Source organism: Balaenoptera ricei, chromosome 2 (genome assembly GCF_028023285.1).
Source record: "Balaenoptera ricei isolate mBalRic1 chromosome 2, mBalRic1.hap2, whole genome shotgun sequence".
In the NCBI taxonomy this organism is placed as follows: Eukaryota; Metazoa; Chordata; class Mammalia; order Artiodactyla; family Balaenopteridae; genus Balaenoptera; species Balaenoptera ricei.
Window position 1 is genome coordinate 72,687,506 of NC_082640.1, and position 14,862 is coordinate 72,702,367.

General features: G+C 39.0%; 1 protein-coding gene across 12 annotated transcripts in view; it reads left to right on the plus strand.

Moving 5' to 3' along the window:
- The window catches only part of HERC1 (HECT and RLD domain containing E3 ubiquitin protein ligase family member 1), a 225,201-nt gene that overhangs the window by 142,497 nt on the left and 67,842 nt on the right, over nucleotides 1-14,862 (plus strand). For all 12 annotated transcript variants that reach the window (XM_059913065.1, XM_059913067.1, XM_059913069.1 and 9 more), the window contains one exon: nucleotides 1,939-2,099. In XM_059913065.1, the coding sequence (XP_059769048.1) occupies nucleotides 1,939-2,099 (161 nt within the window). The remainder of the gene's footprint in view (nucleotides 1-1,938; nucleotides 2,100-14,862) is intronic.

Sequence of the window (14,862 nt, forward strand, 5' to 3'; positions counted from 1 at the left end):
CACAGCCAGTTAGTGGTGGTCCCAGATCTAATCAGCAGTACCACTGACAATCAGGTACTGTAGTACTCTATCTTCTTAAAATGATCTTTTGTTTTTGTTTTTTTTGGCTAGGTTTTTGAATATTTTTTTTCCTCCAAAGGTAAATACTTGTATTTTGAATATTAGAGCCTCAAGAAAGAGCTTACCTCCAGGAAAACGATTTTCTCTTCTTGGTGTTTTCCTTTTAAGCATAATTCTTTAACTATACTTTTATTCTTTCTATAAGGTCAAACAAGTCTACTTTTCAAATGAAAGAGCATGTCTTATGATCTTCAGCCAACCCTATTTTAGTAGACTCAAAAATTCCAAAGACTGTTTAAGTTTCTTTTTGCTTCAGTTTGCCAGATGTATACATAAAATAAAAACCTTTGAGTGAAAATCTTTAGGGAGAGACTTTTGTGAGCTCTCTTAATGAGGGCTTAAGTGAAATGAAGGGAAGCAGAATAGTTAGTCTCCCTTTTTCTTATTTCTTTCCCCCCTTCTCTTATTTGATAGGTCATTATTGTTTCCAGTGTGTAAACACATCTTAGAGAATAGGAGAGAGAGTGGCTATTATTGTAATGGGTCTAAAATTTTGGTGTGCACAAGAGCCACCTGGGAAGCTTTTTAAATCTCTGGGGCTGTATTCCCCAGCAAGTCGCATTCAGTAGGTCTGGTGTGGCAGCTAGTTTGCATTTGAATTAAGTTTCTCCAGTGATTCTGATGCAGTGAGCTTCAGCTCACATATTAAGAATTATTGCTCTGGTCTTAGACAGAAGGAGCGCTAATCCTAGTAGCTACCAGTGGCCGGTCCCCACACATCTGCCTCTTAGCTCTCTCACTTAAGTAACACAGTTCTAGGAAGTGCTTCTGTTCAAGAAAGGAGGAAGAGAAGAGCGATAGGATATTCTAATATGGTTTTTAATCCTTCTGGCAATTACAGAATTCAAGGCATCCACAGAGAATCAGTAGCACTGTGACTCTTTGTTGCCTTTCAAACTCCATAGGCATGGAATTCAGTGGTTAAATAATGCTCCCTTGCTCCCAGAGACATTGACCAGGCCTGTGACTCCTTCTTTCCTCTTAGTCTGCATTTTCCTGCTATTGGCTAGGACTGTAGTAGAGCTGCAGTTGTCTCTGCCTGGCTCAACATCATTTAATACAAGAAAAATCAGGGAACAACTGCCCCCTATGTGGATACCATCATATCACAGTTGCTTGACTGGGTTGGCAGTGCTTTTTTGATGCTTAAAAAGTTATTAGTTCTGTTGGACAAATCTAAAGAGCAGTCACTCAGTGAGGATCTTCCTGGACTTATTTTTTAGCCGGTGTCTGCCTTTTCAGCGTGAGAGGGGATGCTTCTCCTGTACCTTTACCCCTCTACACAGCTGACATATCATTCATATGCTGTTTTTCATTTGTGTTGGGTGACTGGGCACTTATCTTTTCTTTCCGTAACTTACCTATAGATTCTCACTTTGAATCCATGTGAATAATTTCATGGCTATAGCGAATGTATGTATCTGAAGTAACTATAAGTTATCTATCTTTAGAAGCCTTCTTTATTCTCTAACTACTATATGCCTACCAAAATACCCCTGTCACCTTGGTATTATAGTAGAAGGAAAGCTGAATGAAGGCAGGGATTTTTTAAAAATCTATTTTGTTAATTGCTGTATTCCCCCCACCTGCTATGTTGCTTTCATTTTGCTGAACACATGAAAAGGTATTACTTTTATAGTAAAAGCATCCTAGGAGGTAACGATTTTTAAAACTGTGGAGTCTCTCTTCCCTCTCCCCAATTAAACTATAGCTAACTTGTATAGTTTTCCAGGTCTCATATTCTTCTGTAAGAAGATTGTGATGTATATATTATTTTCTAATTGGATTTCTGTGCTAACCATTGTTGTTTTCTTAAAGGCAAATGTTCTCTAGTTACCCAACTACCACTGTACTTCCCACACGTCGTGCACAGACTCCTCCAATATCGTCATTACCAACCTCTCCTTCTGATGAAGTAGGAAGGAGGCAAAGCTTAACTTCTCCTGATTCCCAGTCAGCAAGGCCAGCTAACCGCACAGGTGCGTGTGCTGTCATGCACTCTGACACCCAGACCTTGACGTTCCATATGTGTGAGACTTTATTATGTGGGCATTGTGTTTTGTCTTCACTGAAGGTAAAACAGTGATTTTAATTAAGGGGGATCTGCCCCATCAAACTGAGCTGTCTTCTCTCTTTTGAAGCTGTAGATTGAATTATGGCTATTTAAGAGAGAAGTAATGTACTATACATCAGTCATATTAGACCTTTCATCTTTTCTAAAATAGGCATTTTTAATGCTGTGAATTTCCCTCTAAGCACTGATGTGGCTGCAATCCAGACATTTTGAAATGCTATGTTTTCATTTTCATTCAGTTTAAAGTACTTTATAGTTTACCATTGATATCTTCTTTGACATATGGGTTATTTGGAAGTATGTTATTTCGCTTCCTAATACTACGGGATTTTCCAGGTATCTTTCTATTGTTGATTTCTAATTTAATTTCATTGTCATCAAAGAACATATCTTGTAAAATTTGAATTATTTTATTTTATTTTTATTTATTTTTTGGTGATAGATATTTAACTTTATTAGAAACTGCCTATAGTTTCCCATAGTGGTTGTACCATTTTCTAATTGCTTCTTAGACTCTCAGTCAGTCCTATTTTTTTGCGTCACTTTCGTTTCCAGAAGTATCTGCTGCCACCCATTTCTGAACATTTTGAGATTCTGAGGAATAAGTTCTGTTGTTTTGACTTTTCCTCATTGCTATTGTAGGATTCAGTTTTCTCAGGACCACTGAGGCAATTTATGTTTGCCCATTGGCTTTCTAACTTCTAAAATTTTATTGCAGTTTTCCTGTTCTCTCTGTCCTTATGGATTTCTGCATTTAAAATATTTCCTTTACTGCCATTTTAATGGGTTTTCAGGAATTAGTAGAACTAAATGCTTATGTTCAATTCACTATTTTAAGCTTATTCATTTAAAAAAAATGTTTATTGGAGTATAGTTGATTTACAATGTTGTGTTAGTTTCAGATGTACAGCAAAGCGAATCAGTTATATATATACATATATCCACTCTTTGTTAGATTCTTTCCCCATATAGGTCATTACAGAGTATTGAGTAGAGTTCCCTGTGCTATAACAGTAGGTTCTTATTAGTTATCTGTTTTACATATAGTAGTGTTTATATGTCAATCCCAGTCTCTCACTTTATCCCTTTTCCCCTTTTTCCCCCTGGTAACCATAAGTTTGTTTTCTACATCTGTGACTCTATTTCTGAAACTTGTTTTATGGCCCAGAATATGGTCTGTTTTTATAACTATTCCATTTACACTTGGAAAAAATGTGTATGTGCTACTGTTGAGTGGTATGTTCTAGAAATTGTTGGTTAGGTCAAGTTGATTGATAATGTTGTCCAAGCCTTCTTTATCCTTACTTATTTTTCATTTACCTATTCTATCAATTACTGTGGGAGTAGTGTTGAAATCTCTATAATTGTGGATTTGTCTATTTCCCCTTTCATTTATTAGTTTTTGTTTCATGTACTTTAAAGCTCTGTTTTTAGGTCCATAAACATTTAGGATTCTTATATCTTCTTAATGAATTGACCTCTTTATTGTTAGGAAATGACTCTCTTTATCCGTGTTAATACTGTTTGCCCTTAAATCTGCTTTATCTGGTATAAATATAGCCACTTCTGATTTTTTTATTTGTTTTATAATCGTGTATCTTCTCCCATCATTTAACCTTTAACTTATTTGGGTCTTTGTATTTAAAGTGGATTTCTGAAAGGTAGCCTATAGTTGGGTCCAGCTTTTAAAATTCAGCCTTACATTCTCTACCTTTTAATTGGGATGTTTAGACCATTTACCTTTATTGTGATTATTGTTATAGCTGGGTTTAAATCTACCATCTTTTTTGTCATCTCATCAGTTCTTTGTTTCCTTTTTCCTCTTTTTCTATCTCCTTTGAATTAAGTGAGTATTTTTAAAATTCCATTTTATCTCCTTTGTTGGCCTATTAGCTATACTTGCTGTTGTGTTTTTAGAGATTACTTTCAGGTTTATAGTATACATTCTTAATTATCACAGTCTACTTTCAAGTAATGTTATACCACTTCGTGTATAATAAAAGAATCTAACAATAGTATGCTTTCATTTCCCCTTTTGCAGCCTTTGTACTTTTGTTATTATAAGTTTAACTTATAAGTTAAATAAACTTATAAGTTTAACTTATAAGTTATTATAAGTTTAACTTCTATAAATCTTATAGAAGTTATATAAATCTTATATAAATCTTATAAAGCCCCATATATAAATCTTATATAAATCTTATAAAGCCCCATAATACATTATTACTTTTGCTGTATATATATATATACATATATATATATATATATATACTTTTGCCAATTATCTTTTAAAGATATTTTATAAAACTAAAGTATGTATTTTTTATTTACTCACATATTTTCTAGTTCTGAGATTCTTTATTCTTTATGTATATCCATATTTGCATCTGGTATCATTTCCTTCTGCTTTAAAGACTTCCTTTAACATTTCTTGTAGTGATCTGCTAGTGATGAATTCTTTTGGCTCTTATATGTCCAAAAGAGTCTATTTCACCTTAATTTTTTTTTTTTTTTTAAGATGTGATGTGAACAAAAAACCTGTCGTTTATTTTTTAAAAAATTGATCCCAACTAAAATACTTTTAGTTAATTGAAAATAAACATAGATAAACTATAAATAATTTACTGTGCTGTATTTTCAAAACAGGATCAAAACAATTAAAATGTCTGATTGAAATTTTCCCTGTAAAATACTTTCTCAATGCTATTTTTCAAATACTGTTATAATTCTTTTTTTTTTTTCAACATCTTTATTGAAGTATAATTGCCTTACAATGGTGTGTTAGCTTCTGCTTTATAACAAAGTGAATCAGTTATACATATACAATGTTCCCATATCTCTTCCCTCTTGCATCTCCCTCCCTCCCACCCTCCCCATCCCACCCCTCTAGGTGGTCGCAAAGCACCAAGCTGATCTCCCTGTGCTATGCGGCTGCTTCTCACTAGCTATCTATTTTACATTTGGTGTAGTGTATATATGTCCATGACACTCTCTTACCCTCTCACATCTCACCCCACCCCCTCCCCATATCCTCAAGTCCATTCTCTAGTAGGTCTGTGTCTTTATTCCCGTCTTGCCACTAGGTTCTTCATGGCCTTTTTTTTTTTTTTTTTCCCTTAGATTCCGTATATATGTGTTAGCATACTGTATTTGTTTTTCTCTTTCTGACTTACTTCACTCTGTATGACAGACTCTAACTCCATCCACCTCATTACAAATACCTCCATTTCATTTCTTTTTATGGCTGAGTAATATTCCATTGTATATATGTGCCACATCTTCTTTATCCATTCATCTGTCGATGGACATTTAGGTTGCTTCCATGTCCTGGCTATTGTAAATAGAGCTGCAATGAACATTTTGGTACATGACTCTTTTTGAATTATGGTTTTCTCAGGGTATATGCCCAGTAGTGGGATTGCTGGGTCGTATGGTAGTTCTATTTGTAGTTTTTTACGGAACCTCCATACTGTTCTCCATAGTGGCTGTATCAATTTACATTCCCACCAACAGTGCAAGAGTGTTCCCTTTCCTCCACACCCTCTCCAGCATTTATTGTTTCTAGATTTTTTGATGATGGCCATTCTGACCGGTGTGAGATGATATCTCATTGTAGTTTTGATTTGCATTTCTCTAATGATTAATGATGTTGAGCATTCTTTCATGTGTCTGTTGGCAATCTGTATATCTTCTTTGGAGAAATGTCTATTTAGGTCTTCTGCCCATTTTTGGATTGGGTTGTTCGTTTTTTTGTTATTGAGCTGCATGAGCTGCTTGTAAATCTTGGAGATTAGTCCTTTGTCAGTTGCTTCATTTGCAAATATTTCTCCCATTCTGAGGGTTGTCTTTTGGTGTTGTTTATGATTTCCTTTGCTGTGCAAAAGCTTTTAAGTTTCATTAGGTCCCATTTGTTTATTTGTGTTCTTATTTCCATTTCTCTGGGAGCTGGGTCAAAGAGAATCTTGCTGTGATGTATGTCATAGAGTGTTCTGCCTATGTTTTCCTCTAAGAGTTTGATAGTGTCTGCCCTTACACTTAGGTCTTTAATCCATTTTGAGTTTATTTTTGTGCATGGTGTCAGGGAGTGTTCTAATTTCATACTTTTACATGTACCTGTCCAATTTTCCCATCACCACTTATTGAAGAGGCTGTCTTTTCTCCACTGTATATGCTTGCCTCCGTTATCAAGGATAAGGTGACCATATGTACGTGGGTTTATCTCTGGGCTTTCTATCCTGTTCCATTGATCTATATTTCTATTTTTGTGCCAGTACCAAACTGTCTTGATTACTGTAGCTTTGTAATATAGTCTGAAGTCAGGGAGCCTGATTCCCCCAGCTCCATTTTTCGTTCTCAAGATTGCTTTGGCTACTCGGGGTCTTTTGTGTTTCCATACAAATTGTGAAATTTTTTGTTCTAGTTCTGTGAAAAATGCCAGTGGTAGTTTGATAGGGATTGCATTGAATATGTAGATTGCTTTGGGTAGTAGAGTCATTTTCACAATGTTGATTCTTCCAATCCAGGAACATGGTATATCTCTCCATCTATTTGTATCATCTTTAATTTCTTTCATCAGTGTCTTATAATTTTTTGCATACAGGTCTTTTGTCTCCTTAGGTAGGTTTATTCCTAGATATTTTATTCTTTTTTTTTTTTTTTTTAAATTCACGTTCTTTTATTTATTTATTTATTTATTTATGACTGTGTTGAGTCTTCGTTTCTGTGCGAGGGCTTTCTCTAGCTGCGGCAAGTGGGGACCACTCTTCATCGCGGTGCGCGGGCCTCTCACCATCGCGACCCCTCTTGTTGCGGAGCACAGGGTCCAGACGCGCAGGCTCAGTAATTGTGGCTCATGGGCCCAGTTGCTCCGCGGCATGTGGGATCTTCCCAGACCAGGGCTCGAACCCGTGTCCCCTGCATTGGCAGGCAGATTCTCAACCACTGCGCCACCAGGGAAGCCCTGATATTTTATTCTTTTTGTTGCAATGGTAAACGGGAGTGTTTTCTTAATTTCACTTTCAGATTTTTCGTCATTAGTGTATAGAAATGCAAGAGATTTCTGTGCATTAATTTTGTATCCTGCTACTTTACCAAATTCATTGATTAGCTCTAGGAGTTTTCTGGTAGCATCTTTAGGATTCTCTATGTATAGTATCATGTCATCTGCAAACAGTGACAGCTTTACTTCTTCTTTTCCGATTTGGATTCCTTTTATTTCTTTGTCTTCTCTGATTGCTGTGGCTAACACTTCCAAAACTATGTTGAATAATAGTGGTGAGAGTGGGCAACCTTGTCTTGTTCCTGATCTTAGTGGAAATGGTTTCAGTTTTTCACCATTGAGGACAATGTTGGCTGTGGGTTTGTCATATATGGCCTTTATTATGTTGAGGAAAGTTCCCTCTCTGCCTACTTTCTGCAGGGCTTTTATCATAAATGGGTGTTGAATTTTGTCGAAAGCTTTCTCTGCATCTATTGAGATGATCATATGGTTTTTCTCCTTCAATTTGTTAATATGGTGTATCACATTGATTGATTTGCGTATACTGAAGAATCCTTGCATTCCTGGGATAAACCCCACTTGATCATGGTGTATGATCCTTTTAATGTGCTGTTGGATTCTGTTTGCTAGTATTTTGTTGAGGATTTTTGCATCTGTGTTCATCAGTGATATTGGCCTGTAGTTTTCTTTCTTTGTGACATCTTTGTCTGGTTTTGGTATCAGGGTGATGGTGGTCTCGTAGAATGAGTTTGGGAGTGTTCCTCCCTCTGCAATATTTTGGAAGAGTTGAGAAGGATAGGTGTTAGCTCTTCTTTAAATGTTTGATAGAATTCGCCTGTGAAGCCATCTGGTCCTGGGCTTTTGTTTGTTGGAAGATTTTTAATCACAGTTTCAATTTCAGTGCTTGTGATTGGTCTGTTCATATTTTCTATTTCTTCCTGGTTCAGTCTCGGCAGTTTGTGCATTTCTAAGAATCTGTCCATTTCTTCCAGGTTGTCCATTTTATTGGCATAGAGTTGCTTGTAGTAATCTCTCATGATCTTTTGTATTTCTGCAGTGTCAGTGGTTACTTCTCCTTTTTCATTTCTAATTCTATTGATTTGAGTCTTCTCCCTTTTTCTCGTGATGAGTCTGGCTAATGGTTTATCAATTTTGTTTATCTTCTCAAAGAACCAGCTTTTAGTTTCATTGATTTTTGCTATTGTTTCCTTCATTTCTTTTTCATTTATTTCTGACCTGATCTTTATGATTTCTTTCCTTCTGCTAGCTTTGGGGTTTTTTTGTTCTTCTTTCTCTAATTGCTTTAGGTGCAAGGTTAGGTTGTTTATTCGAGATGTTTCCTGTTTCTTGAGGTAGGCTTGTATTGCTATAAACTTCCCTCTTAGCACTGCTTTTGCTGCATCCCATAGGTTTTGGGTCGTCGTATCTCCATTGTCATTTGTTTCTAGGTATTTTTTGTTTTCCCCTTTGATTTCTTCAGTGATCACTTCGTTATTAAGTAGTGTATTGTGTAGCCTCCATGTGTTTGTATTTTTTACACATCTTTTCCTGTAATTGATATCTAGTCTCATAGCGTTGTGGTCGGAAAAGATACTTGATACGATTTCAATTTTATTAAATTTACCAAGGCTTGATTTGTGTCCCAAGATATGATCTGTCCTGGAGAATGTTCCATGAGCACTTGAGAAAAATGTGTATTCTGTTGTTTTGGGGTGGAATGTCCTATAAATATCAATTAAGTCCATCTTGTTTAATGTATCATTTAAAGCTTGTGTTTCCTTATTTATTTTCATTTTGGATGATCTGTCCATTGGTGAAAGTGGGGTGTTAAAGTCCCCTACTATGATTGTGTTGCTGTCGATTTCCCCTTTTATGGCTGTTAGTATTTGCCTTATGTATTGAAGTGCTCCTATGTTGTGTGCATAAATATTTACAATTGTTATACCTTCCTCTTGGATCGATCCTTTGATCATTATATAGTGTCCCTCTTTGTCTCTTGTAATATTCTTTATTTTAAAGTCTATTTTGTCTGATATGAGAATTGCTACTCCAGCTTTCTTTTGATTTCCATTTGCATGGAATATCTTTTTCCATCCCCTCACTTTCAGTCTGTATGTGTCTCTAGGTCTGAAGTGGGTCTCTTGTAGACAGCATATATATGGGTCTTGTTTTTGTATCCAGTCTGTGTCTTTTGGTGGGAGCATTTAATCCATTTACATTCAAGGTAATTATCGATATGTATGTTCCTATTCCCATTTTCTTAAATGTTTTGGGTTTGTTATTGTAGGTGTTTTCCTTCTCTTGTGTTTCTTGCCTAGAGAAGTTCCTTTAGCATTTGTTGTAAAGCTGGTTTGGTGGTGCTGAACTCTCTCAGCTTTTGCTTGTCTGTAAAGGTTTTAATTTCTCCATCACATCTGAATGAGATCCTTGCTGGGTAGAGTAATCTTGGTTGTAGGTTTTTCTCCTTCATCACTTTAAGTATATCCTGCCACTCCCTTCTGGCTTGCAGAGTTTCTGCTGAAAGATCAGATGTTAACCTTATGGGGATTCCCTTGTGTGTTATTTGTTGTTTTTCCCTTGCTGCTTTTAATATGTTTTCTTTATATTTAATTTTTGACAGTTTGATTAATATGTGTCTTGGCGTGTTTCCCCTTGGATTTATCCTGTATGGGACTCTCTGTGCTTCCAGGACTTGATTAACTATTTCCTTTCCCATATTTGGGAAGTTTTCAACTATAATCTCTTCAGATGTTTTCTCAGTCCCTTTCTTTTTCTCTTCTTCTTCTGGCACCCCTATAATTCAAATGTTGGTGCGTTTAATGTTGTCCCAGAGGTCTCTGAGACTGTCCTCAGTTCTTTTCATTCTTTTTTTTTTTTATCCTGCTCTGCAGTAGTTATTTCCACCATTTTATCTTCCAGGTCACTTATCCTTTCTTCTGCCTCAGTTATTCTGCTATTGATCCCATCTAGAGTATTTTTAATTTCATTTATTGTGTTTTTCACTGTTGCTTGGTTCCTCTTTAGTTCTTCTACGTCCTTGTTACATGTTTCTTGCATTTTGTCTGGTCTATTTCCAAGATTTTGGATCATCCTTACTATCATTATTCTGAATTCTTTTTCAGGTAGACTACCTATTTCCTCTTCATTTGTTAGGTCTGGTGTGTTTTGACCCTGCTCCTTCATCTGCTGTGTGTTTTTCTGTCGTCTCATTTTGCTTATCTTACTGTGTTTGGGGTCTCCTTTTCGCAGGCTGCAGGTTCGTAGTTCCCGTTGTTTTTGGTATCTGTCCCCAGTGGCTAAGGTTGGTTCAGTGGGTTCTGTAGGCTTCCTGATGGAGGGAACTAGTGCCTGAGTTCTGGTGAATGAGGCTAGATCTTGTCTTTCTGGTGGGCACGTCCACGTCTGGTGGTGTATTTTGGGGTGTCTGTGGCCTTATTATGATTTTAGGCAACCTCTCTGCTAATGGATGGGGCTGTGTTCCTGTCTTGCTAGTTGTTTGGCATAGGGTGTCCAGCACTGTAGCTTGCTGGTCATTGAGTGAAGCTGGGTCTTGATGTTGAGATGGAGATCTCTGAGAGATTTTTGCCGTTTGGTATTACGTGGAGCTGGGAGGTCTCTTGTGGACCAGTGTCCTGAAGTTGGCTCTCCCACCTCAGAGGCACGGCCCTGATGCCTGGCTGGAGCACCAAGAGCCTTTCATCCACACGGCTCAGAGTAAGAGGGAGAAAAAATAGAAAGAAAGAAAGAAAGAGGCTATAATATAGTGAAGTAAAATAAAGCTATTATAAAGCAAAGCTATACAGACAAAATCTCACCCAGAAGCATATACATATACACTCACAAAAAAAGGAAAAGGGGAAAAATTAATATATCCTGCTCCCAAAGTCCACCTCCGGAATTTGGGATGATTCGTTGTCTAGTCAGGTATTCAACAGATGCAGGCACATCAAGTTGTTTGTGGAGTTTTAATCCGCTGCTTCTGAGGCTGCTGGGAGAGATTTCCCTTTCTCTTCTTTGTTCGCACAGCTCCCGGGGTTCAGCTTTGGATTTGGACCCGCCCCTGCGTGTAGGTTGCCTGAGGGCGTCTGTTCCCCGCCCAGACAGAACGGGGTTAAAGGAGCAGCTGCTTTGGGGGCTCTGGCTCACTCAGGCCGGGGGGAGGGAGGGGTACAGAGGAGGCGGGGCGAGCCTGCGGCCGCAGAGGCTGGCATGACGTTGCACCAGCCTGAGACGTGCAGTGCGTTCTCCCGGGAAAGTTGTCCCCGGATCACGGGACCCTGGCAGTTGCGGGCTGCACCAGCTCCCGGGAGGGGCGGTGTGGAGAGTGACCTGTGCTCGCACACAGGCTTTTTGGTAGCGGCAGCAGCAGCCTTAGCGTCTCACGCCCGCTTCTGGGGCCCGCGCTGATCGCCGCGGCTCGCGCCCTTCTCTGGAGTTCGTTTAGGTGGTGCTCTGAATCCCCTCTCCTTGCGTGCCGTGAAACAAAGAGGTAAGAAAAAATCTCTTGCCTCTTCGGCAGCTGCAGACTTTTTCCCGGTCTCCCTCCCAGCCAGCTGTGGTGCGCTAACCCCTTCAGGCTGTGTTCACGCCACCAACCCCAGTCCTCTCCCTGCGATCCAACCGAAGCCCGAGCCTCAGCTCCCAGCCCCGCCCGCCCCGGCGGGTGAGCAGACAAGCCTCTCGGGTTGCTCAGTGCTGCTCGGCCGAGCCTCTGTGGGGGAATCTCTCCGTTTTTTCCTCTGCGCCCCTGTTGCTTTGGGATCCGCGCTGATAGCCGCAGCTCGCGCCCGTCTCTGGAGCTCGTTTAGGCGGCGCTCTGAATGCCCTCTCCTCGAGCACCAGGAAACAAAGAGGGAAGAAAAAGTCTCTTGCCTCTTCGGCAGCTGCAGACTTTTTCCCGGACTCCCTCCCGGCTAGCTGTGGTGCACTAACCCCTTCAGGCTGTGTTCACGCCGTCAACCCCAGTCCTCTCCCTGCGATCCGACCAAAGCCTGAGCCTCAGCTCCCAGCCCCGCCTGCCCCGGCAGGTGAGCAGACAAGCCTCTCGGGCTGGTGAGTGCTGGTCGGCACCGATCCTCCGTGCGGGAATCTCTCTGCTTTCCCCTCCGCACCCCTGTGGCTGCGCTCTCCTCCGTGGCTCCGAAGCTTCCCCCCTCTGCCACCCGCAGTCTCTGCCCGCGAAGGGCTTCCTAGTGCGTGGAAATCTTTCCTCCTTCACGGCTCCCTCCCACTGGTGCAGGTCCCGTCCCTATTCTTTTGTCTCTGTTATTTCTTTTTTCTTTTGCCCTACCCAAGTACGTGGGGAGTTTCTTGCCTTTTGGGAGGTCTGACGTTTTCTGCCAGCGTTCAGTGGGTGTTCTGTGGGAGCAGTTCCACATGTAGATGTATTTCTACTGTATCTGTGGGAAGGAAGGTGATCTCCGCGTCTTACTCTTCCGCCATCTTCTCTCCTCCTTCCACCTTAATTTTTTGAACAAATATTTTCACTGGGAATAGAATTCTATATTGACAGTTGTTTTTTCTTTTTCTTCATTACTTTAAGGTGTTGCTCTACTGTCTTCTGATTTGCATTGTTTCCAGTGATAAGTCTTCTGTCTTTCTAATGTTGATGTAATATGCCTTTCTCTCTGGCTGCTTTTAAGATTTTTCTTTTTATCACTGGGCTTAAGCAATTTGATTGTGATCTGCCCTGGTGTAGTTTTTTTCATGTTTTTTGTGCTTGGGGTTTATTGAGGTTTATGGATCTGTGGGTTTAAAGTTGTCATTAAATTTGGAAATTTTTCATTCATTATTTTTTTCAGATTTTTTTCTGTTCCACTACTCCTCCATTTCAGTGTCTCCAGTTGCATGTATATTAAGCCACTTGCAGTTATCTCACAGATCACGATCACTGACACTCTGCTCTTTTTTTGTTTTTGTTTTAAATTCTTTTTCCTGTCTGTGTTTGATTTTGGATAATTTTTATTGTTGTGTCTTCTGGTCACTAATATTTTCTTCTGCAGTGTCTAATCTGCTCTTAATCCCATCCAGTGTATGTTTCCCTTCAGATATTGTAGTTTTCTAGAAGTTCTGTGTATGTCTTTTTTTTTTTTAATCTCCCATGTCTTTTTTAACATACTCAGTCTTTCCTCTACCTTACAGGATACATGGAATAACAGTTCTCATTATTAAAACAGTTATATTCTGTGAACACAGAATTAGTGAAAACTGAGCTATTGTTCCCTAGGGAAAATACAGGGCTAGGTTTCTGTGAGCTTCTGGTCACACTTTGTCAACTGATCAATATATAACCTTATTTTATGTGTGTTTCAATTTAAAGACACCATATTTAATATGTATTGTTGATTCATTAGCATTGAACTTATGGCCAGCAACACTATTAACTCATGCCTGCGTGAAGCTTAACACTTATATTTTCTCCATAAGGCACATTTTAGCCTTCTTGGACTTAGGAACACTAGACAGCATTTCCGCACTATACTTGGGGGCCATTTTAAACAATGAAATCACCAACAAAAAGTGCAAAAAATGCAAAAGAAGTAACACTAAATAGCATGAAAGGACACTTGTTATAGTCTGAGAGCTGAAACAAGAATACAGAGCATCACCTTGTTTGACCTCAGCTGGGAACAATTGCATCAGAAGACTGAATTTTTTGGTCACCCTGTGCGTGTGAATGACTGTTAAAGTGCCATGAGTATTGATTTTGGAGTTACAAATTAACTTAAAGGGGTAGATTAATTGACAGATAGGGAATCCACAAATAACGAGAATCAAGTGTATTTATAGTATCTGTTTTAATGTCTCTGGTACTTAATTTATCAATTATTTCTAGATCTGTTTCTATTAATTAATTTTTCTCCTCATTTTGAATTGTGTTTTCTTGTTTCTTTGCATGTTTGGTAATTTTTTATTGGATACCAGACATTGTGAATTTTACCTAGTTGGGTGCTGGATATTTTGTATTTCGTTAATTGTATTATACTTAAACTTTGTTCTAGAATTCAGTTAAGTAACTTGAAAACAATTTGATTCTTTCAAGGCTTCCTTTTAAGCTTTGTTAGGTGGGACCAGAACAGCCTTTAGTTTGTTTAGTATTCAATCTAATACCTTATGCATTACAAAGTTTTTTCATTCTGGCTTGTTGTAACACAAACTTCCCAACCCTATGTGAGCTCTAAGGATTGTTCTGCCTGCTGCTTCTTGGTGATTCTTTCCCTAGCTTTGGATAGTTGCTGTATTAGCATCAGCTGAGGACTTGAGGGGAAGAGGACCTTCTGCACATTTCTGGAGTTCTCTATCTGTGTAGCTCTCCTCTTTCCATACAGATCTCCCCTTTCTGGATTCTGCCCTGTGAATTCTAGCCACTTTTGAACTCTCTACTCTGTCTCCGCCATTCAGAGAGACCACTGAGTTTGGCTTGAATTTACCCTCCCTGACCTGCAGTTTGGGAAATTCCTTCCAGGCAATAAGCTAAGGCAGTTGTACACCTTGCCTCATTTGATTCCCTTCTCTCAGGGATCACCGTCCTGTACTACCTATTGTCCAATATCTGCAGACTGTTGTTTAATAATTTTTGTCTGTTTTTTTAGTTGTTTAAGGTGAGGGTAAATCTAGTCTCTGTTACTCTACCATGGCAAGAAGGAGAAGTCCATCAGATATATCAGGG